This window comes from Colius striatus, chromosome 15 (genome assembly GCF_028858725.1).
Source record: "Colius striatus isolate bColStr4 chromosome 15, bColStr4.1.hap1, whole genome shotgun sequence".
In the NCBI taxonomy this organism is placed as follows: Eukaryota; Metazoa; Chordata; class Aves; order Coliiformes; family Coliidae; genus Colius; species Colius striatus.
This window is the reverse complement of record NC_084773.1, coordinates 12,188,287-12,209,944: the sequence shown is the minus strand read 5'-3', so window position 1 is coordinate 12,209,944 and position 21,658 is coordinate 12,188,287. Positions and strand designations below refer to the sequence as shown.

Below are 21,658 nucleotides of genomic sequence, written 5' to 3'. Positions count from 1 at the left end.
TTTTAAAATGTTTTAAAAATATTTTTTTGTATTTATTTTTTTACAAAAAGTTCAGATGACATTTTTCAGGAGGCCCATCACTGCTGTGACCTCACTGCATGTGCTACTCATCACGTTACTGCAGTCACAGTTGCTAGGAATTGAAAGGATTTTTTAGAGAAAAAACCACCACAACTGGTTTTTTTTTTTAGCCAAATACACCAAACAAGATGGACCACCTCTTACAATGTAAAGTCCCTGGCAACATTATCAGGTAACAATCACAACATTACACTGGAGAAAAACAACATCCTATTGAACAACGAGCACTTCAGAACAGTTCTGGGATGCTGCAATGCTGAGAGACCATCACTGGCTTCTGGTACAGGAGCAGATGACAAACTAAACTTGCCCCCTCAGGATTTTTTTCAGCCTCTCAACATGATTTTGCCACTGTTCTCTTGTTTTTTTTTTTTTTTTTTTTTACTTAGATTTTTTTGTCTTCAATATATAATCTTTTTAACATCTCAACTGCAGAAGCAGATTCAGAAACCACATGTATCATGCTGACATGTACTATACTACAGGACTGGAGCCTTCCCCCACATATGCACATACACAAAAGCACACATGCACAGCTCCTTAGCATAATCAAGTTTCTCTTTTTTTTTGCCTTTTTCAACTATATTTTTCCCCATTACTTCTTCTGATGTCTCAAGTTGGGCCACGTTTTCTCTGTGCTGCAAATGGGAAAGCGAGCAGCACTGTCCCACTGTGCACTGCCAAGCCAAACCATGGGGAAGAAGCCTCCAAAACTCACCCTGTTGTAAACTCATTTTTATTCCTAAACCTTAGGGCTGTGGCAATTAAATTCTGACACTTTTACTGATTACTTCAAACTGGGACACAGCAGTGTTACAAAAAGGCTGCATCTATTCTGCCATTTAATATCCCAGCAGGCTCAGGCTCTTTTCCAGTTGCAAACCCTCTCACTGAAGTTTTCCACCTTTGATGGGCATGGGGGAGTGATTTGTTTTTCTTAATGTTTTCAATTTGAAAAATTACGAGCTTGATTCTCTTTTTGTTGGTCAAATGGTGTCTGAAGCCTTTTCTGCTCTTTTTTTCTTTAGGACAAGGGTAAATTGAAATCACTGATTGACAGCTGGGGAAAGAAAACTTAGACTTTTGATTTTTTTTTAATAGAAACAAACAAATTCAGTTGTGGGAGGTTTTGTTTGAGTTTTTTGGGTTTTTTTTAATTAAGGAAGAATTTTCCATATACAGGTTTATTTTGGGCTGGCAGAAAAGAGCCATGATCTGGTGGAGTGTGCAGGGCCAGAATGGGCAGTTTTCTAGCTGGGGCTAGTGCTGGTTATGCTGAAGTCTTTCTTGAGCAAGCTTTCCTATAAACTCAAAGTGACCATTCATATTCCATACTGATAGAATGTTTTTGTGACCAAAGTATGGAGCTCAGGGGGCCTCTCTTGCACTAGTTCATGGATTTCTTAAGTGTTAAGTTTATCAGTAAATCAAATTAATCTTTCTTAAGTTTATCTTTGATTACAAGAAATAAAACAAGCTACTAGGGTCTGACAGTTCCTGACCTTTGCTCATGCAATTACACAAACACACAACTACACATCAATCCTAACCACAAGGCTTTGGATGCTGATTTTGGGGAAAACAAGTCCTAGGCAGCTGCCTGAAACCACACCACACCCACCCTCCCACACCAGGAACCATGTGGCACTTACAAGAAGCCAGGGGAGGATTCTAGTCCAAATGTAAGGCTTCCTTGGAGGTGCCACGGTCCAAGATTTTTGTCATTGCTTTCCCCTCTTCCAACACCTCCAATTTAGAAAAGGTCATTTGGAGACCTCAATCCTTATCCAAAACAGCTGTGCAAGACCTAACACAAGATTTTCAGCCTGGAAGTAAGTCCCCACTTTTGTGTATGCACAGGAGGGTGGACAATTTCCTCTATTAGTCTACTTAAACACAGATTTATTTATTTATTTAATGTTGTGGAAGTGAGCAACTTTGGATCTCCTGGAAATGATGTCAGAGTCATCTTTCTTCCAAGTGTACTTGAGCTGCTTAACTAACTTGTCCACTCCATTTAATGCACAGCTTATTTAACATTTTTATATACATTTATGCCTCCATGAGTGATCCTGCAGTGACAACAAGATGTGGAAGCTAATCAGTTTGTCAAAAACATGCAAATACTTCTCCCACAGATGGAGTTTTGCCATTGATGCAACAAGTGGGAGCTTTGAACCCAAGTGTGACCAGCACAACCTCAATGAAACTCTAGGTCTCCTTAGCAAATAAAAACAGACTAGGAGACTTATAAAAGGCCTGTGAAATGGAAATATCCATGTGCCTCCAGCTGACCTTGACTTGTCTAACAGAAGAGGAACCTGGAGTATCTGCAGTTGAGAAAGGGTTGCACACAGGACTGAAAATAGCTGCAGAAGATGCTATCCTGATGGTGATGTTAAAGGCTCTGCTGATGGATGTTGGGCTTTTTTTTTTGAGGGTTGGGGGGGGTGCAGCAAATGTAAGGCTGTATCTTTTTGTTGTTACTTTTTCTCCTCTCCCCAAGAACAGCAGCAAAAGTAAGTTTTGCTGAGCTGTTTCAGCAGACCATTCATACCTCCCTTCCACTCCAGGAGCTGCACTGCTGCTGTGGGGTGACCACCAGCATTGTTCTATGTGGTAAACACAGCTGATAGGCTTTTGTGCTTTTATTTTACAACACAAGAACAAATCCATTGTGGACCTACTATCTCAGACTTTAAAGAGGACTTTCTAAGTGTGTGGATCTGTTTGGACCAGATAAAAAGGAAAATTAACGATGAGAAGGAAAATGAGAACAACAAAACCTAGTTCTATTTATGAAATCATACTGCTTAAATATTGAAATACAGGCTACTGGTAAAGTCCTTTACAATAGATGCTCATTCAGAGAGATCATAACTAACGACAGATGAACTGGGAAAGTTTGGGAAAACTGAGAATAAATAGGTCAGACAACCTTGTGGGGTAAATGCTCCCCTTGACATTTCTACTATTTCTTGATTTCAGTTCATCTGGACATAAATCCTGCTGCAATTCTGCTGTTTTCAAGCCCAGAAGAATCCAAGAATACAAAGGTGAATGAAAGATGAAAAGGTGTGGGGTTTTTTTTTGTCTTGTTTTTATTCTGGTTTTAAACACAGGGATCTGATTCTAAAGACCTCATGTCAAAACTGACTTTTGCTGGGATCAAAACCAGTTCATCTATGACTAGTCATAATATTTTAATATAGAGTTGCTCATTTACATAAAACAGGTAAAATAGGTTGTTTTAAACAAGTAAATTAGGAAAAAAAAAGACAAAGAGTTGTATTTGCAATCAGAAATAGGTAGAAAACACAGACTTTTAAAAAATATTTTTTTAATAAATTTAGCAGAGGATCATGTTGAAATGCAAATTTATCACCAAGAAAAGTTCAGAAATCTGATAAAAGTGTTAGGAAAACCCCCAAAACTGTAAAAAATGTGCGTGTGTGCTCACTGGAACTCAAACCCCAGATAAACTAAGAAAATTACATATTTTTTGGAGGGGAGGGAAAAGGGGAGAGTGGAACTGTTTTCCATCAATAATAATTTCTTATCTCTTTGTGAGTCCCAGCCCTCCCTTGCAGTCATGCTAAAGAGCACAGCAGGGCCAGAGAAGTTGACATGGAGAACGCTTCAATGAGGTTGTTGCATACGTGCGAGACGTTTTCACTTGGTACATGGAAGAGACTGATTTGAATGGCACAGTTTATATCAAAATGGGGCTGGGTTCTAGTTCTCTAGTAGTTTTTCTTTGAAAGGTGTAGTATTACCCTCTGGTTCTTCATGCAAAGACATTCTCCACAACGTGGGAGATGGCTAAATACTCAGCTGACTCATCAGACATCTTTGATGTAGCCAAACCATATTTTTCCCTAACTAAAGCTTATCTCAGCTCTACAGCATGAAAATGATGTGCAAACTATATCTCAAATGCAGCTCTATGACAATGTGTGTATATATATATATATATATAAATCTAGTATCAGTGTTTCATCTACACTCAACTGAAACCATTAATTTAGACCCCTCTCTAACCTGCTACTCCCTCTTCATCCAGGCACTGCAAACACAAACTGTAACTCAAAATTAAGGGTCCAACTTGAAGCGCACTAAGAGGGTTATCTTGGAATACATTTTCTTGCCTATGACAGTTTAAAGCTGTTAAAAAGAACTAAAATGTTAGCTATATGTGTGTTTCTTTACTTTGGGCACATTTGATGACACATACAGAATTCCTCCAGTGACCTTTGGGTGGCTACTGCCCAGCAGGTGATCTTAGATGTTTGCCATCTCCAGCTGTGGAAAAGATTCATTTATAACTCCCATAATACAGCAACCAGAAAAAGAACACAAAAGCAATTTTGCAGTGGCTGCTCTTGGTGCTGCAACTCAGCTGATGTAAAAATTCAAACAAGAAAGACTTTGAAAGTTATAGATGCAGCTACAAAAAATATTTGGTCCATCTCTGAGTTTTAAATCTCTTCTCTTCTGTTACAGGAAAACCAACAAGCTCATCAACAAGTGTTTGTGCTGCTGCAGCCAGTTAGCCCATGGGGCAAACAAACAAACAAAAAGCCAAACAAACTACTGTGTAGGAATGTTAAGAACTGGATATGTTCCTGTTTAAATTAAAAACTCTACCCTGACAGACTAAATTGACAAACTAAGTTGACAAACGGAATAAGCAGATACAAACTCTACTTTTATCAAGCATTTCCTCTAAATACCTTTTGATGGCCTACCTGTAGATGATAAGAAGAAAAAGTCCCTCTCCCTCTAAAACAATGCCCACAAGAAAAGGCTGAGTTTCACCAGAGAAAACTGTTCCCAGCACAACCTGTACAGGTTTTTTGTTGTTTTTTTTAGAGTTTTTGTTGGTTTGGTTGGTTGGTTAGTTTTTTGTTTAAAGGCTTTTGCCAATGTTATGGATAGTCTTAAGGGAGCAGCTCCCCATGGAAAAATCCACTTGGCCCACAAAAAGTAGAACCTCCACTCCTACACTCCTTGTAGTGGTTTCTCTACCTGGAACAGTACACAACTCCTTCTGACCAAATACAAAATATTCCAGTGTTATGTGTTCCCTTTGCTTTAACTTAAAATCATTTCTTCATCAGATAAGATTCATAAGCCTCATAAATATGTCTGCCACCCTCTACCCTGCCCTTAAAAAAAATAAAATTGCAAGTTTGACCCAATGATGTGCAAGGAGACTGGCTGCCCTATATCCACTGCTTCTAGTAACATGGGACAAGGAACTTAGTCCTTTTGCCTGTTCCCCCAAAGGTAATGACCTCTCTCCCCAAATAAATAAATTTAAAAAAAAAAAAGCAAATCCTGGTTATCAAACTTGGAAAAACATTTTTGAGATATGTGGATGAAAAGCACCTGCTTGCTGAGAGATATTATTATCTTCATTTCTATTATTATTAACTATGTGTCTGTTATAAATACAGGTGACACCAGGTACAGGTGAGCGGTTTTGTTCCTCCCATCAGACATGACCTGGTTTGTGTTCACCTTTGGATGGTCAGAGTCCAGAAGGGATTCTGTTATTTTTCTGCCTGAAACCAAAGTCCAATTATTAACAAGCAAACAAACGAGCAAGGGAACATCTGAAGCACCCAGAGGGCAGGTGCTGCTTTTTCCCTCTGAGCTCCTCAGCACTCACCCCTGGTGCCCTGGGGATGGGCTGCCCCTCCCAGTTGTCAGAATTGCTACCACACTAAGATATGCTTTCCTGGAAAACTCAGGAGCAGGTACTCAACCTCCCTACTTGTGCACAAACAGCAGGCATTTCACTTCAGTAAAAAAAAAAAACAAAACAACACCAAAAGCTTTAAAAAACCCAAATGTTTCAAAAGAGAGTGAATCATACCAAGTCCTGCAAACACCTTCCTAAAGTCCTGTGTGACAGCGTCCCAGCGCCGTGCTCGGGAGGTATGGCCCCAAGGCTTTTCAAACCCAACCTCTGCCTCCCTTGCAAACTCTCTCTGCTCCAGCTGCCTGGCTCTCTTTCTTCAGGGACTGTGCTAAACGTAACTCTATCCTTTCCCTAATGTGACCCTGAAGCCTGTCGTTTACCACAATTGAACCAGAGGGTGGAAATACTACACCTTTGAATATTCTCTTGAAACAGCATCTTTCTTTTTTTTTTAATCATATCTCTCAACAGAGCTCCTTTTGTGTGTTCTTTAGGTTACCCTGCTCCCAATCATACCAGCACCTAAAATTGCTCTCTGAGACTTGAATGTATTGCTGGCAAGACAATCAATTCAAGTGGTAAGGTGTATAATATTTAGAGATAAAGATATATATATTTAAAAAAAACCCAATAATAGTAAATTCCTGTAATATGTCTAGTCTGATATGAAAGCTCTCCCTCTACAGAGAGACATCTGCTGTGATTACCTTACAAAATATTAAAAAAAAACCACACACAAAAAATAACTTTCTCTGTGAGAAATAAAAATAAATCCTAGTGCAAATATAAAGCTCTGTAAACCTGGTCCTATGAGAATCTATGGTTAGTAAACGGCAGTTAAAGCAGGTTTATCCTCTCACAGAGAGAGCTCACATCATGGTTTCCACAATGATATGAGTTGGCTTGATCAATCCGCCATTCGAAGTTCCATTGGGGCAGAAGGGTGTGCCGCTCTCTGTTTCTTTGGACCACCGATTCACTTCCTTGGGGGCAGCCACCGCCTTTATCCTCTGAAAGAAAGAAGAAAAACAAAGGTGAAGACCCAATACTCCCCACCTCTCTTTGTGTAGGATGGCAAACCAGGATGAGGCTGGTGGCCACCAGAGATGGGCGTACGACGGCAGAGCAGCGCATTCAGCTTTTGCTCGGCTGCAGAGCTCAACTTGATGCAGGCAAAGCAGCCATGAGACAGCATTCTCATTGCCCAGCACCCTGAGTTTTCAGTGCTGCAGCTGCTGCTCAAATGATCTGCCTTCTACTTCCCCATTTAGAAACAGCTCTGCCTTTTAGCCCAGCGGTTCATTGCCAAGTGGCAACTTCTCTTCCTACATCTCAGTACACAAAGGAAGAACTAAATGGCAGCTGACCAGTGTTTACTCTCTTTTCTTTCCTAACATGGTCTTTGTGGAGTGTTTTGGCTACTTTTAGACTTGTCTCTCAATAGATGGTGACAATGTAGGCTGGAAAATAAACACTCATGAAAATGCTCTGGCCACAGCTGAAAAAGACCATTAACACTTGGAGGAAAACAAATGCAAGCATTTTCTCTCTGGGAAATGTTCTTTTTTTCATTCTATTCTCTCTTTTTTCCTAACTGGAAGTGTCCCACTTTCTCCTCCAAGAATACCCTGGGCAGCATTTAAGACTGTCTCATTAGGCAAAAACAAAACTAATCTGAAACCTTAGAGGAGAATTGTTAAGTTTCATGCTTGTGCAGCCTTTAAAACTTTCCACTGGAAGAAAAACAGACCAGAGGAACCTGCGCTGAACTGAGAATGGCAAGAGATTCCCTCTGAATCCAAACCTGAAAGAATCTGCATTAACGAGTCTTAATCAAACCCAAAGTTTTCCAAAGGGTCAGGGCAATCTGGATCCAGTGTTTTGATTTGATTCATTAGGCATTAAAAAAATATTAAAAAGCTAAAAAATGAAGCCCACTGGCAGGGGGGTTTGTCTTTTGTTTGGTCTCACAGAGTGAAGGCCATGCCTGAGAGCCCCAGGGTCCACAGGTAGACACAAACTTCCCTGAAATTCAATGAACTCTTTGGCAGCTGGGTTTGACCCAGATCTTTGTCTCTCTCTTGTTTTCCCAGTGATTTGCAGGATGGTGCTCCCGTGTTCCCATGGGCTAGAGAAGAGACATCTGGCACTTGGCAGCGCCCCAGTCCTTGAGCACTTGTCTGCACGTGAAGGCTAAGCTGGAAGCTCCAGAAGTGGGATGCGAGTAAAATCACCTGCTGTTTATCTGAGGACAGAAGGCTTCATGTTTGTTCTGTTTCTACTGTTTGCCCAAAGGACAGGTGATCTTTAACAGTCTTATTTACATCCACTGCAGGAGAGGCACCCAACTTTGCCCTACCTGGACAAGGTGGCAGTTTTCCAGGCATTGAGCTTATTTTGTATAAAACACAGCCAGTTAAAGCTCCCTTTCTCCTCTAGACAGAGTTTGCTCTTACCTCAATCAGCGACCCATCTGACTGTATGATGCGGATGACCATCACCATAGGGATGCAGATCATGGAGGAAAGGGCAAGAACCCAGCCCAGGCCAATTGCCCAGTCTGGGTATGTGTAGACCTTGTTGTAGGTCAGTGGTTTGTACTTGGCCAAAGAAAAGATAAAGCACCCCTGTGGATGAGAAAGAAAAACAAAGAGAGGCTCAAAAAATGCTGAAAGCAGTTGGGCTCTGGTGCTACCACTGGTCCTAAGGAAGACAGGCAATGACAGGCAGAGCTGAGGGATACTATATGCATTTTAAACCAATGGGGGAACTGTTCTTCCATTTAAGTTATTGAAAGAGCATCTGCATCTGCTTGTATGTCAAGTGTTGCTCGATAACTGGATATTAAGCAATGGTGCTGAACAGTTGCAGTATGCTGCCTGTTCTTGTTCAGGGCTCAAATGTTTGCTGTACACAGCAAGGAGCTTACTGGAATGTTCTTCACAGCAAATTACATACTTCAAGCTGAGTGCTTGCCTCACACTGCTCACGTCGTTTTGTTAAAATGGCCTAGTAGTCCTGTCATTTAAAGTGGGGACCGCTCTTTGGAGAACGAGCAGAACGTTACAAATGTAGTATTTTGCCAGTCCTAAGAAAAATCCACTTAAATGTAGCCAACTGTATTTTGTGCAGGCACAGCAGAGAGCTGTCACGTTACCAGCTAACATCTGAGAAGATGATGTCTTTGCGGGGTATGTTCAAACCTCCAGCAGCTCTTTGCAAATCAGTCTCTGAACGTGACAGCCTTTACTTGAAGAGAAGCAGTAAAGAGGCGACTCAGAGTTACCACGCAGAAGACATGAAACAGCACAGGTCAGTACTCACCACACAAAGAACTGGTGTGATCACAATCCAGCTCCACTTCATCCAGGGACCAGGTCTGTATCCAATCATATCCTCAATGGCATCATAAATATTATCAGCGCCTGCAATGAATAGTGAGTGCATCCGTCAGAACCGTGCGTGTAAAAGCCACATAAGGACTGTAGGGCTGCAGCTGCCTGCCTTCCCCCACCCCCGCTAGTTAAAGGGAAGATGAGAGTGTCAGATGGATTGTTCAGAAGCTTCCCACGCCTGTGAAGTTTGAGATGATTTTCTCCTTGAGAAGCTCAAAGGTTGGGGGACTCTCTCATCCTACACACCCCTCATTACTCGGATGCAGCAGTGCAATGCTCATCCCTCCTGCCCCTGTCACACACCCACTCCTCTCCCTAGGCTCTCACTGAACTTGCTAGAGGGATTACCATGGGAAAGACGTGACAGCAAATGGTACACCCTGCTTCTACAGAAATTCAACTGATACAAAATGAAAGCTTTGTTTGAAGAATCAGGGAAATGACCAGTTCTAAGCAGCAAATATCTTCTGATCCTTTCTCAGCTTCTGTCTCAGGCAGCTAGAGTGGCTACTGTCAGACCCTGGTATTCAGCACTGCCTAAAAATAAGGGGTCAGAATAGACTTTTCTGTCAGCTTTCTTTTTGTGTTTTCCATGTGGCTGGCTTGTGCCTTGCAGACATTGCAGCTCTGAAAGGATATTATCTGAGAGACAAACAGAAATTTTCATGCCTGGCCAAACTTTCAACTCTCATCTCTAAACTTAACACATGTAAGTGCTTAATTGTGCCTTTACTAATTAGCAATGGAAAAAAAAAATACTTGTTTTTGTGTGGAAAAACACTGGATGCTGGCTTCATCCCAGTTGCAAATTTATCTCCAACAGGTCAGTGCAAATTTATATAAATGGCATGTGTCTGTTGCTGGGAAGAAGATTCTGGGGTGGCTAATGATGAAATGTTTGGCCAGAAAAACTGTCACTGACTCATCAAAACATATCAGATTAAAGGATTCTCACTTACCATAAACCCAGGCTACAGCAATACATTCAAAGAATGCAACCCACAAAAGGCATACACCACTAGCTGCATAGTAGTCAAAGAGTTGAAAAACATACATGCCACCCTGTAAAAGAGAGGCAGAGCAGATTAGGATCCAGCAGAAAAAAACCCCTCTGAATACTTCAGGCCCAGCTTCCAGTAACATCTACCAACATATCTTAATGATTGCTGTCTAACAAGAAGAAATCTCAAGCAAGTAGGTAAGGTAAATATTTGGCATTACCTTCCTCAGGGAATATGCATGTTTACTACAGGAAGCATTCCAAACAAGACGACGATTAAACAAAATTAAGCCACTTAGTATAATCTACTGAGACACTTAAATCTTTCCTTCTTAAAAGTATTTTAGGATAGGCATTTATAGAAACAAATGATGCAAAGAAATCTTCAGTCAACTCCTAACATTAGTTCCTTCAAAATACTTCAAAAGGAAATCAGTTCATCAGGAAGGTCTTCATTTATGAATAGAGTAGAAGGACTTTATTTTCATTAGAACACTTCATTTTTTTTCTTTCTAACTTTCTTTTTTCATACTAAGATTTAAACTCTTTGCTTTCACTACACTGAACTCTATATACCTGCACTTTAACTTGAAAAACTGTGTTTGTTGGGCACCTCTGTTATAGGTGTTATTTTAGCTCTCACAATCATGCTCTTCAAGTCATTTTAAAAATCTGGCTTGGATTATATTTTGGAGATAAATATCAAGACAGTGCAGCCACTGGAACATATTCCCATCTTGTTTATACTTTAATAAATCCAGTGGTATTTAATTGATTCAAATCTGTGTAACTGAGATAAAAATCTCCTTCCCTGTATGCACTGGACGAATTCTTAATCTGCTCTGCTGAACATGTTTCATCATTTAGAGACAGATGTTAATATTCATACTCATGTTGATTAGAACCCGAGATCAGATTTAATTTTATGAGGTCTCATTTCCCCCTTCCTCTGACTGAAAAGGGGGGGAATATACAGCTCCCTTTCAAAATGCTTTCAGATCTACAGATGAAAGATGCTCCGTAGATCTAAAAAGCACTGCTCCTCTGAGTGGCTGGTTCTGTGCAGTCTCATTCATAGCTAAAAGAAGACTGAAAACTGTCTGGAAAAGAAGGCAATTTCCAGCCCTGCTGTTACTTACCTCAGTCACCATAGTTAGTCCCAGAAGATAGCTAAGGAAACATACTATAGCGATGAAGATTTCCCGTCGGTAACCCTTCCTTAGGAAGGATGGGTGCAGATCAACTAATGACGTGATCTGTCCTTCAACTTCAACAAACTAAAGGGGAGAAAAACAACAACAAAGAAATGTGACTTGAAAACCACCCACTAAGCACTCGATCCAGGCTCATACTTGAACAAAAGCTCCACAGCAACACCTTAACTATACTCTGCAGCAAAATCCTGCTCTGAATAAATGAGTTGGCAGCCCAATTCATTTGTAAACCAGAGACTGAAGGGTGGGGGTAGTTTTCAGGTTGGAACAAGCTTTCAGAATTGCTGTTCATTTGCTAGCAGCCTTACAAACTACCAAAGGGGCTCTGTAAATTCAGGCAGAAAGGACAAAGGAACTGAATTTGATGACAGGAAGGCACTTATGTGGCTTTCGTGTTGTAGCTGTTGCAGACGAATACAAGATGTATGCTAGAAAAAAGGCAGAGAGAAAACATTCAAAAAAAGCCTAAGCCTTTTTCTTCATGTGCCAAAAAACTCTCAGGTACGAGTTAGGTTAATTCCATGATTGGATATAATTCTACTCTTGGGTTTGCTAGTGAAAATCCAGCCAAGGGAAAGCAGACTTTGATGTGAAACAGCAGCTCCTCTTGACTGAACTTGTCTTTTCAGATACCATGAGTACAGTATCTCTGACTGAAGCTCTGGGGTACTTCTGCAGCAAAAATGGAGCTGTTAATGCCATCCCCACACAAAGACTTGGTAAATACCTGCACGTATAAACCAAAAACGAAGCTCTGAAGAGGTTAGCTAAAAATCTTACTTTACCTAGCTTCTGTATATATATATATAACTGTATTTGTACTTACTTGCCATTAGAAAAACTACATGTAAGATGTGTAATGAGTTAACCAAACAACCCAAACTGGATTTGAATAAAAGTTTCAGGTTAATTGAAAACCAGATGCATTTTGCCCATGGAGAAAAGTGACTACTGAACTTCTCCTAGACAAATTCGCAGAAGGGATCATTCAGCTGATCTGTACTTTCATCCTGGCAAGGTACAAAAACCCCAAGTTCACAAAAGATATGAGGATACCATGGAGAACCAAGGCTGCTTCTGTAGAAATGATCTTTAAGTGGACAGATCATCTTATAACTAATGAGTTATCGGGGGAGTCTATGATATTATTTCAAGAAAAACTCCCTTTTCCTACCCAATATCTATAATTGCTCTTATGATGCCCAGAAGGGCCCTGTTAACAACTCTACACTCTTTGGCCATAAGCTAAAGCTCCATTTTGGAAATACAGACCATCCTGCAAACACACCACCAGATTTTGTTGCCTCTTTTTACTTTGGCTTCTGTAAAACTGGTTTTCTTTTTAAATGCAACCCTTTCCTTTGAGCTGATTTGATCTCAAACTGCTCCGGCATTCCGGTAAACCTGCTTGAATGCACTCCAAAAAAACCAGAAGGGTGGAAGAGAGAAATTAAGCGCTCCAATTAGTTTTAATCATTGTACGCAGTAAGGAGCTTTTTAAGATTACTAGACAGCTTTTGATTTGCATAAGCAGAGGGTCGTTGAACCACTGCATTGGGCACTTCGTTTACTTTGGAGCGATTGAAAGCTGCTCACTAGAGTACAAAGATGAAGCTGTACAAAGCAGTTTAGGGCAAATGGAATATCAAAAATCTAATAGCTGAGCTACAGGACAACTGAGTAAAACTCTGTTTACACATATCTCCTCATGTGAGAGAGCATTTTGGCTAAACAAACATTTCACGCCTACCAATTAGTTTTCTGTAATTTTAGTGACTTTCCATTTGAGTGCAGAAAGCTGCCTGTTGCCCCAAAAACTCTGGCAATTTTGAATGTGTAGTTACTGCATAATTCCTGGTCACTCATGTTTCCTTGGAACTGGAATATCTAGAAACTACATGCAGGTTCCTTTGAGGTATTTAGTCCAACATGTCTATAAACAACCAATCGGGAAAATAACCTGACTTCTTGGACTAAACTTATAGCATATGCTATATAACTAATACAACTGAAACCCAAGATGCCTTCTGGCCAGTTTGGAGGTACTGAATGTGCACTGGTGACATGAAAATCAACAGGATTCCACATTGCTCATCAGCTCCAAGTCTAACGCCACTGAAAAAGGCTATGGCTTTCCCCTCTGACTGTTCATGAAGACACTCTGGTGACAGAGTGCAAAACACATTGTGGTGTTTTTTTGTGCCACACAATGGCTTTGATTTTCTTTTTTTGGCACTTGGCAACTATCAAAGCCTATATTCCTGGCAGTTATTAATTTTTAAAGTATCTTAATGATGGTGCAGAGACATTGCAGGTGATGACAATGGCACAAAGTACTCTGTGGAACAGACTGCTGGAGTCTTGTATTTTAAAATGATCCAGCCCTTTTCCAATTTAGAAAAATACTGCAGCAAAATGATGGCATTTTGTGGCCAGACTGGGAATGATATTTAGATTAGGAGGTGCTGCTCTAGTCTTGTGGACTCCATTAACTCGTGATAACAAAGCCTTCCTGACCTTTACCATCGTACTATGAATTGACAGTCACAGATTCATCAAATGCAGCCCCTGCACTAAAAAGCCACCTTGATGAATTTCTCTTAAGCAGCATTAGAGGTATTCTCCTCTTAACTCATGCCTGTAAAACCAGCTTTTCTTAGTCAACAGTGCCAACACAATAAGCCACATACCTCTAATGCATTGTACTAACCTGGCTATCCAGTCCAAGCAACAGAAGCATAATAAAAAAAAGGATTGCCCAAAAGGTGGGCAGTGGCATCATGGACACAGCTTTTGGGTAGGCAATGAAGGCCAGGCCTGGACCTAGACAAAGAGAAAATAGGAAAGGGGAAAGGGAAGGGAGAAGAAACAGTAAGTACCAGGTCTTTGGTAAAGGCAGCCACACTCAAATGCAGGAATGCCTGGTTCCGTTCAGATAAATCCAAACGCGGCTGGAAATACCAGAAGTGAAACAGTTTGGCTCTTTTATCTGAAATCGAAGCACGCATGACTACAGCAGAAACCACAGGCAACCCCCCGAGGCCATTGCTAACAGATCACCAGTTTTAACATCTGTCTCAAACATGCCAATAATGGAGGTGGTCCTACAGCTGCCCTGCTCGGACACAGGGCAGTACTGGGGACGAGGGGAGAAGGGGTGACCCAGGGGAATGGCAGAATCCCACTGCTAGCCCACATGGTCACGATGAAGATGAGGATGAAACTTTTTTTGCATGCAGGGAAGGGGACTCTCCTCCAAACATTTCCTGGCATCTTTGCTAATGCAACCACTGCCTCCCTCTGTATGCAACCTCCAAACCCCGTGTAGCTTGTTTTTTTCTATAGAGTGGGGTTTGCACTCCAGGAGTCCGCTCCTTCACTTATGCAAACCCTCACTGCTGCACTGAACAGGCTACTCCTAGTTATATCAGCTGTGGACCTTGAAAAAAATGCCTCCTGCTGTTAGGAATGGCTGGTGAGTAAAATCACTTCCCCGTTCTGTCACATCCTCTGCCCCTATCCATCCAGCCTACACAGACCTGCCATGACCAACATTGGCCCCAACTGCATGGTGGATTGCAACAGTCTGGGAGCACCAGCAGGGTTGGGACTTAGTGTTGGGCTTCACTGCTCAGGAAACCAAAGCCTTGTGTGAGAGTGCTCAGCACTAGACTGATCTGTGCCACGGGCCAGAGGGTATCTCACTCATACTCACATACAGGGCATACATGTAGTGCTCTCACAAGATATCCAAAGGTGGTCTCACCTGGACACAGATGCTATCAGCTAACACTTATGAGAGCTTTTGTCAAGAGAGAAAGAGCCCTCTCCAAGTGGGAAACAAGATCACTGGGAAGCTGGCACTTACAAGTAGGCTCTCAGAACAGCTGTAGAAATTTGGTAAGCCAAAAAAATATCAGACTTAGATTAAGACTAAACCCAGGAATGCCCAGCTCATATGCTTGTTTACTTTAAGGAGCCCTGAAAAATAGCATTTTCCAGGATTTTGAAGGGGATTCAAGTAATATTCAGTGAGAAAAGGAACATTTAAAAAACTGCTGCAGTGTGGGGACTGAAATCTTATCTCTGATCTGCACAAAATAATCTCTAACCCTGCTCTTCCTACCTCCCACTTTCCCTTTCCAATAAGAAAGATGGAAAAAGAAGCAAGAGAAAGAGGTTAAAAAAAAAAGATGACTTTTTTTCAAACTAAAGAAAACTTCAGGTCACTGACAATATCTGAACAGAAATAAATACAAATTAGCCAACAATTGAGCAACTAATTTTATTTAAAATTAAACACAGCTAAGATTTTATATGACAGAAGATACCAAAAAAAAATTGGTGAATGTCTCAAATTTTGAGGGCCTATGCTCTTTTTCCCCCAAGTTCAGTGGATAAAATACGTCCACCCTGAGGGAGAACTGCTACCATATGGCACTTGTAGCTCATCTGTGTAATTGATGAGACAGATGTAAAACTACTCTCCTCAAAACGTGTTGTAATTTTGTATGCTTTGGCCAGTGAAACTGTCCTTGCACTGTGATACTGTCCAATTACCAAGTGCCCTAAGTCCTGTGCTAGCCTTGATTTTCCTTTGAAACTAAGTGTTGAGATATAAAAAGTCCATGTGCAAGAAGAAAGTGTTCCTGACAACTCCTCAACTGAACATAAATCATCTCAAAATGATATATAATTTGCAAGTCTGTTGCTCTGAAGGATGTTTTGCAAAAGTGAAGCACTTGTGGCTGTTATTAAGAGCTAATTAGGTTTGCCCCAACCCCAGCCCTCTCACTGGCTCGTGGCTGATGGAGTGCTCTGGCATGGATGCAGAGGCAGAGACTGGGCAGGCATTGGGAAACCCAAGGCACTATAGTCAAGCCTGCTTAACCTGAATTGGCTTTCAATTGGATTTTTTTTTTAAATGCAGATCTCGTGCTGTTTTAACACTGCTACAAATTCATTTCTTCCAGCCAGAGACAGCACAGATTAGGCAGGACTCACTACGGCTTTGTTGAGCCTCTGCTGCTTTCCTCTGTCCTTTTAAAAGTACTGAAAAAACCACGAGTGCTATTTATTAAATCTCCTTTCTCTGAGAAATCAAAGGAGTCTATGTAAGTGAAAGCTGGCAGCAGTGACCAGTGCTTTAAGTGGGAGCCAACCCTCGCTGATGAGGGTGTCCCAGGAATACTGCACCAAGGCTGAATTGGGCACAAGCAAGAAACGTGGCCATGAGATTCTGCTGTCAGCAAATTTGTTGATGTTTCCTTGGCTTGCAGGAGAGCAAATGAGGAAACAAATGGTGTCATGTATAGGGCAGGTGGGATGTAACTTGAGGGGCCAAGATAAGGGGAGCTGGAGGTCTTGGCTTCATGGACAAGCGTCCTTTCCCAATGCTATGACCAAGCAGCAGTACCTCTGCTCACCTTTTCCTGACCCAGAGGAGCAGTTCTGATCTTGCATCATAAGAAACCAAAAAAGGCAAGGCCAGAAAAAGAGGCTCAAGTGCCCACTGAATATCTCTGTGCTGAGAAGTCAGCAGTGGGGCAGCAGCACCAGCAACAGCCTCCCCCATGGCCCCATGTGGGATGCTCATTCCAGGAGGACCAAGCAGTCTCTGTTCTTGATCTCTGATGAGAAAGGCAGCAAGGAAACCCATGGGAAGTGGTCTGCATAATTTTGCTAATGTTTACCAAAAAGTCCCTTAGGATTTAGCCAAAGACCACCCAGAGATGATGTGCAACCCACTTAACAGTGAGGCAGTTGCAATCTCTGGCCATCAGTTTCTAGTGCTTAATTTAAATAAAGCAGAAAACCTGAAGGAATCAACAACAAAATATGCAAGAAACTGAAAGCCAAGTTCAGAAGCTATCAGTGCTCTTGTTGTTCCCTTAAGGAGCTATAAAATCCCTTCTTTTAAAAAAACACTTTTTGAGTTGTTGATGAAAAAAATGCTATGTAAACACTAAGCCTGTCAGTTAATTTCTACTTAAACATTACTTAACAACACAGTGTTACTATAAAATGGTTTCATTCTAAAAATGTCAAGCAACAGGAATATAACTGCCTGTTTATCAGAGATTTAAGAATAAAAATGAATAAATATTGACCAGATAAAAACCTAAAGTGGAAATACTTAAAAATGCTCTTGGAATCGATCCACCTACATTTTTTTTAAATGGGGCTATTTATGTTTCACTCAACAGGATTATTTCCTGTTTTCAAACAAAGCAATCAACCTCTGATCAAAATAAGCACTATGGCCAAGACTGTTAACGAATTACACCGGTGAGAAGGATGCCAATTGCAGCCACTCAAGAATCCAGCAGTGCCATGAATGTCATTAGTTTTTCATTAGCCCTTGTGAAGTGAGATATTAACTCCAGAGCCACGTAACTTGAGAATATATTGACTTTTTGATTTGAATAGCATGTTTGCAGAAGAAAGGTTTTGAATACTATGCAGGTGAATTAAAATTGCTCAAAAGAATTAGAAAGAAATGACAGGTGACATTGTTATTACTTCAGTCTGATTAGCTTTAAGCCTCATGGCTGTCAAATCCTTACTTCTTGTTTTTGTACACTAATTCCCATCTAATCTGTCTGTTCTATGTGAAAACACATGATTACACCAGCCCTCATGAACAAGACATGAATGGAAGAAAAAATGCTCATCTATTCTGTCTGTCTACACACTTTTGCAAGTATGTAGCTGAATGTTAATGAGAAGAACCCTTCAGAAATAAGGGAGGAACCTAAATGTACATCCAATTTCAAAAGAGACTTCTCAAAGTTCCATCAACCTCGCTCTGAAGCTACAGGGGACAAATGCAGGGCTGCAACAACTAGAGTTCCTGTGGATGAAAGGGTCCACAGAGCCCAGGAGAAGGAGTTCTCACACTTTTCGTGCTTTTCAGTGAGATTTGGGGAATATATGTGTGTATGTCCCTTCAGAAGGTCAAGGTAATATTCCCAGTGAAGCACTGCATTGTGAGCAAGCAAAACTAAGCTATGAAAAGATACATGAACACTGGCTATTTGCATTTGAATGAAAATAAAGGGAGTCTAAAAAGAAGGATGGAGTAAGCTTTTGAATCAATGACATTCTGGACCCCAGATAATGGTGTGGTTATCTTTAATCTCAACTCAAAAGGATTAGCGTGCTCTAGGAAATGTGTTCGCTGCCCTGTTAATCAAGACAGAATAGACAGTACAACCCCAGCTAACCCTTGCTCCTCTAGATGAAAACCCAAATCAACAACGTGCTTATTTTTCTGGAGATTATGGGAACTCTTGTTCTCAGGCGTTAGCTGATTTGGTCTGCAGAACTTTGCTCACACGCTAGGCGGCAGTGCCCACCACCACTGCCACCAACACCATCGTACCTGACTCTGCCACATCAGCAATGTTCACCCCTTGCTCTTGTGCCATGAAGCCCAGGACGGAAAAAATTGCGAAGCCAGACACAAAACTGGTACCACTGTTCAGGCATCCCAGCAGCAAACAGTCCCTAAGTCACACATATGTCATGGAGCAAGTTAATTAAAAAAAAATTAACCCATTGTCCCTACTTTATTTACATCATTTAGCTAAAACACTAAACCCCCTTGGGTGGAAACTTGCCTATAGCAGTTGTATTTGTACTTGTTGTAGCTCCCCAGGGAAGTCATTGCTCCTAAGCAGATTGCATATGAGAAGAAGATTTGTGTCCCTGCATCTATCCAGACCTAAAGGGAAAGACGGAAAGGCTGTTATTCCTGGCATCAGTGCATCGCAACACTTGACACAAACACACAGTTCAAACCACACCAAATCAACAAAATAATTGCTTCCATTGAGGGTGAGAGCTAAAGGGTCAGGGAGAGAGGGAAAGAGAACATCACATTTGCAAATCTGTCTTTTATATGGGGAAAAGAAAATTGTTAGCATCAGAGCCCACAAGAACATCATCGCTACAACAGTTTCTGTATCCACTCCTCAGAGATGCTCAGTATTTCTAGTTTCTTAGTCATTCAGCTGATTCTTCCTGGTGGTGCAACAGTAAACATGTTTCAGTGCAACAGGAAATGCAAAAAAATTTTATAACACTGCTCATTTCTGTTGTAACTCAGCTCAGCCAGAATCAGCCAACAGCCACTAAACCGAGGATGTGAAGAGCTTGAGAAACGGGTTTGTGTATTTGGTTTGTTTATTTTTCTAGCTTTCTGGTTGTTTTTGTACCTGGTCAAATGCAAGATAAAAAGCCATAGGGGTGGGGAGAAAACAAGCAAAATACAATGCACTTTGTAAGATATGCATCTGATCTTGTCTCATGACTGTTTCTCCTGATTGCATTAAAAAAACATATACAGAGTGAAATAACAGTTACACCATCAACTTCCTGGTTGGAAAATACATAGCAAGCTATCTAAATGCATCCACTGAATCCCACCTGCTCTTTTCCTTCTGCTAATGCAAGTCTGCTAACAACCACTAGAAACCACCAAGGAGTCTGAGTAAGTGAGAAGACTGCAGGCCATTGCCTCCTCCCTCCCACCATTGCTTTCCAGCACCTTGCTGACTGGTGTCTCCTTGGAGATGATGCTTTTGCTAGACCATGGGAGGGGGCCTGCCAGCTCACATGAATCTCTTCTACATTATCTGCTGATGCTCGGGGCGTAGGGTTAATAGTAGATCATAAAAGTGATAGAGTCTCATAAAAGAAGATTCATCCATAAAATACAATGTCTCCTGTGGAGAAGGTCTGGTATAAAGAGGGTAAGACTAGAGAACAAACCAAATTTCCACAATATTTCTTTCAATTCCACTTTTCCTACATCAGTTATTTAGCTACCACTGGGGTTTTATTTTAACCAAATACTCATTGGAAAGAAATAGCAAAGACAGACATTCCCTCTCACTTTGACCAACATTCTGCTATTTTCAAAGATGCCTTGGTTTTGGGTTTTTTTGAGGGGGGAATCTGGGAAGTTTTGCATATCTCATGTGATCACTGTTGGCTGAAATGATGCTGGTCTGTTCAAGTGTCACATATTTACACTCTTGGAGTACAGATGAGAATCTTTAGCTAATCATAGCCTATACAGAAAGAATAAGTTCAACTTCCACTATCCAGAGCTAAACAAATGGTAGATCCTGTGCCTCAGAAAGCCTTTTTGAATGGGTTTTCATTCTTCTATTGCTTCATCCACTTCTTTCTCAGTCTCCTTCTACTGAGCAGTGGGAGCCAAGTAACACTGGTACTCACAGTTGTTGCTTGTTGTTCCATCTGTGAAGCTCACGTGTCTCTGCTTTGAAACTAAAGACTATCCTCATTAAAAAAATGCATCTCCCTTACCTTACCAACAAGAAAGCTGAGATTGTATAACGGGACAGAGTCTACAGCCTCAGAGTCCTTTGACACAAAAAAAATACACATGCACACACACACATACATACACATGGAAAGATGCATTAAAACATGTAACAATGACCTTCTCAAACAGCTCTCTGGAAAATATAACCCAGCATTAATGTTCATGCTATATTTGGACCTCTAAAGACTGTGGAAAGAAAAAATCTATTGCCATTATATCACCACCATCACCGTCCACCACCCCACTTCGTGTAGGAAATCATCCCGCTCCCCACTCCTGGTTCTGTACCTGTGGGTCAGCTAACCGTGAGATATCAGGATAAAGATAAAACTTGATGCCTTCTGCAGCTCCAGGCAGGGTCACACCACGGATGAGTAGGACAAGGAGCATGATGAATGGGAAGGTGGCTGTGATGTACACTACCTGGCAAGATAAAACATTTTAAAAGGTGTGTTTAGTCCATGGCAGCCAATGCTACATCTCCAGAATAAAGAGAGATCTAACGATGGGAATTCAAAGCCCACTCATACCTAAAAAGGACCCAACTTGAGTTTCTGTGTCTGCTTTTAGTTCAATGGTCTTTCCTGCTTCATTGTTTTAGGCCTGGAAGCAATGCAAGTTCACTAATCTCTCTAGGGCCCTCCCCAGACAGTGGTCATGTCATACAGGGTTTTTACACAACTCATGACTTTTGTCAGAAATTCTGCCTTTGCCCTGTCTGTCCTTCTCCCTTGACAAGCACACCTCTGCCAGTGAAGCTGGAGAGATTTCCCCACTGAGGGCACCTGAAGCATTACGTCCTTCTCTGAACTTAAAAACTGCAAATGGTTTTGCAAGCTCTGCTGCTACCTCTGACCTTGGTGTGCAGCCTCGCTACTGTTCCTACAGGCAATTTCACAAGGCACT

At 41.3% G+C, this 21,658-nt stretch overlaps 1 protein-coding gene across 23 annotated transcripts in view; it reads right to left on the bottom strand.

Moving 5' to 3' along the window:
- SLC6A6 (solute carrier family 6 member 6) overlaps positions 1 to 21,658 on the bottom strand; it is a 117,133-nt gene continuing 95,475 nt past the window's right edge. For 22 of the 23 annotated variants that reach the window (XM_062008524.1, XM_062008535.1, XM_062008537.1 and 19 more), the window contains 9 exons: positions 21,041 to 21,175; positions 19,020 to 19,123; positions 18,782 to 18,906; positions 14,108 to 14,220; positions 11,323 to 11,460; positions 10,143 to 10,245; positions 9,113 to 9,213; positions 8,245 to 8,415; positions 1 to 6,798 (listed from right to left, as the gene is read on the bottom strand). In XM_062008524.1, the coding sequence (XP_061864508.1) occupies positions 6,658 to 6,798; positions 8,245 to 8,415; positions 9,113 to 9,213; positions 10,143 to 10,245; positions 11,323 to 11,460; positions 14,108 to 14,220; positions 18,782 to 18,906; positions 19,020 to 19,123; positions 21,041 to 21,175 (1,131 nt within the window). In that variant the 3' untranslated portion in view covers positions 1 to 6,657. The remainder of the gene's footprint in view (positions 6,799 to 8,244; positions 8,416 to 9,112; positions 9,214 to 10,142; positions 10,246 to 11,322; positions 11,461 to 14,107; positions 14,221 to 18,781; positions 18,907 to 19,019; positions 19,124 to 21,040; positions 21,176 to 21,658) is intronic. The other variant, XM_062008546.1, reaches the window with a different exon arrangement.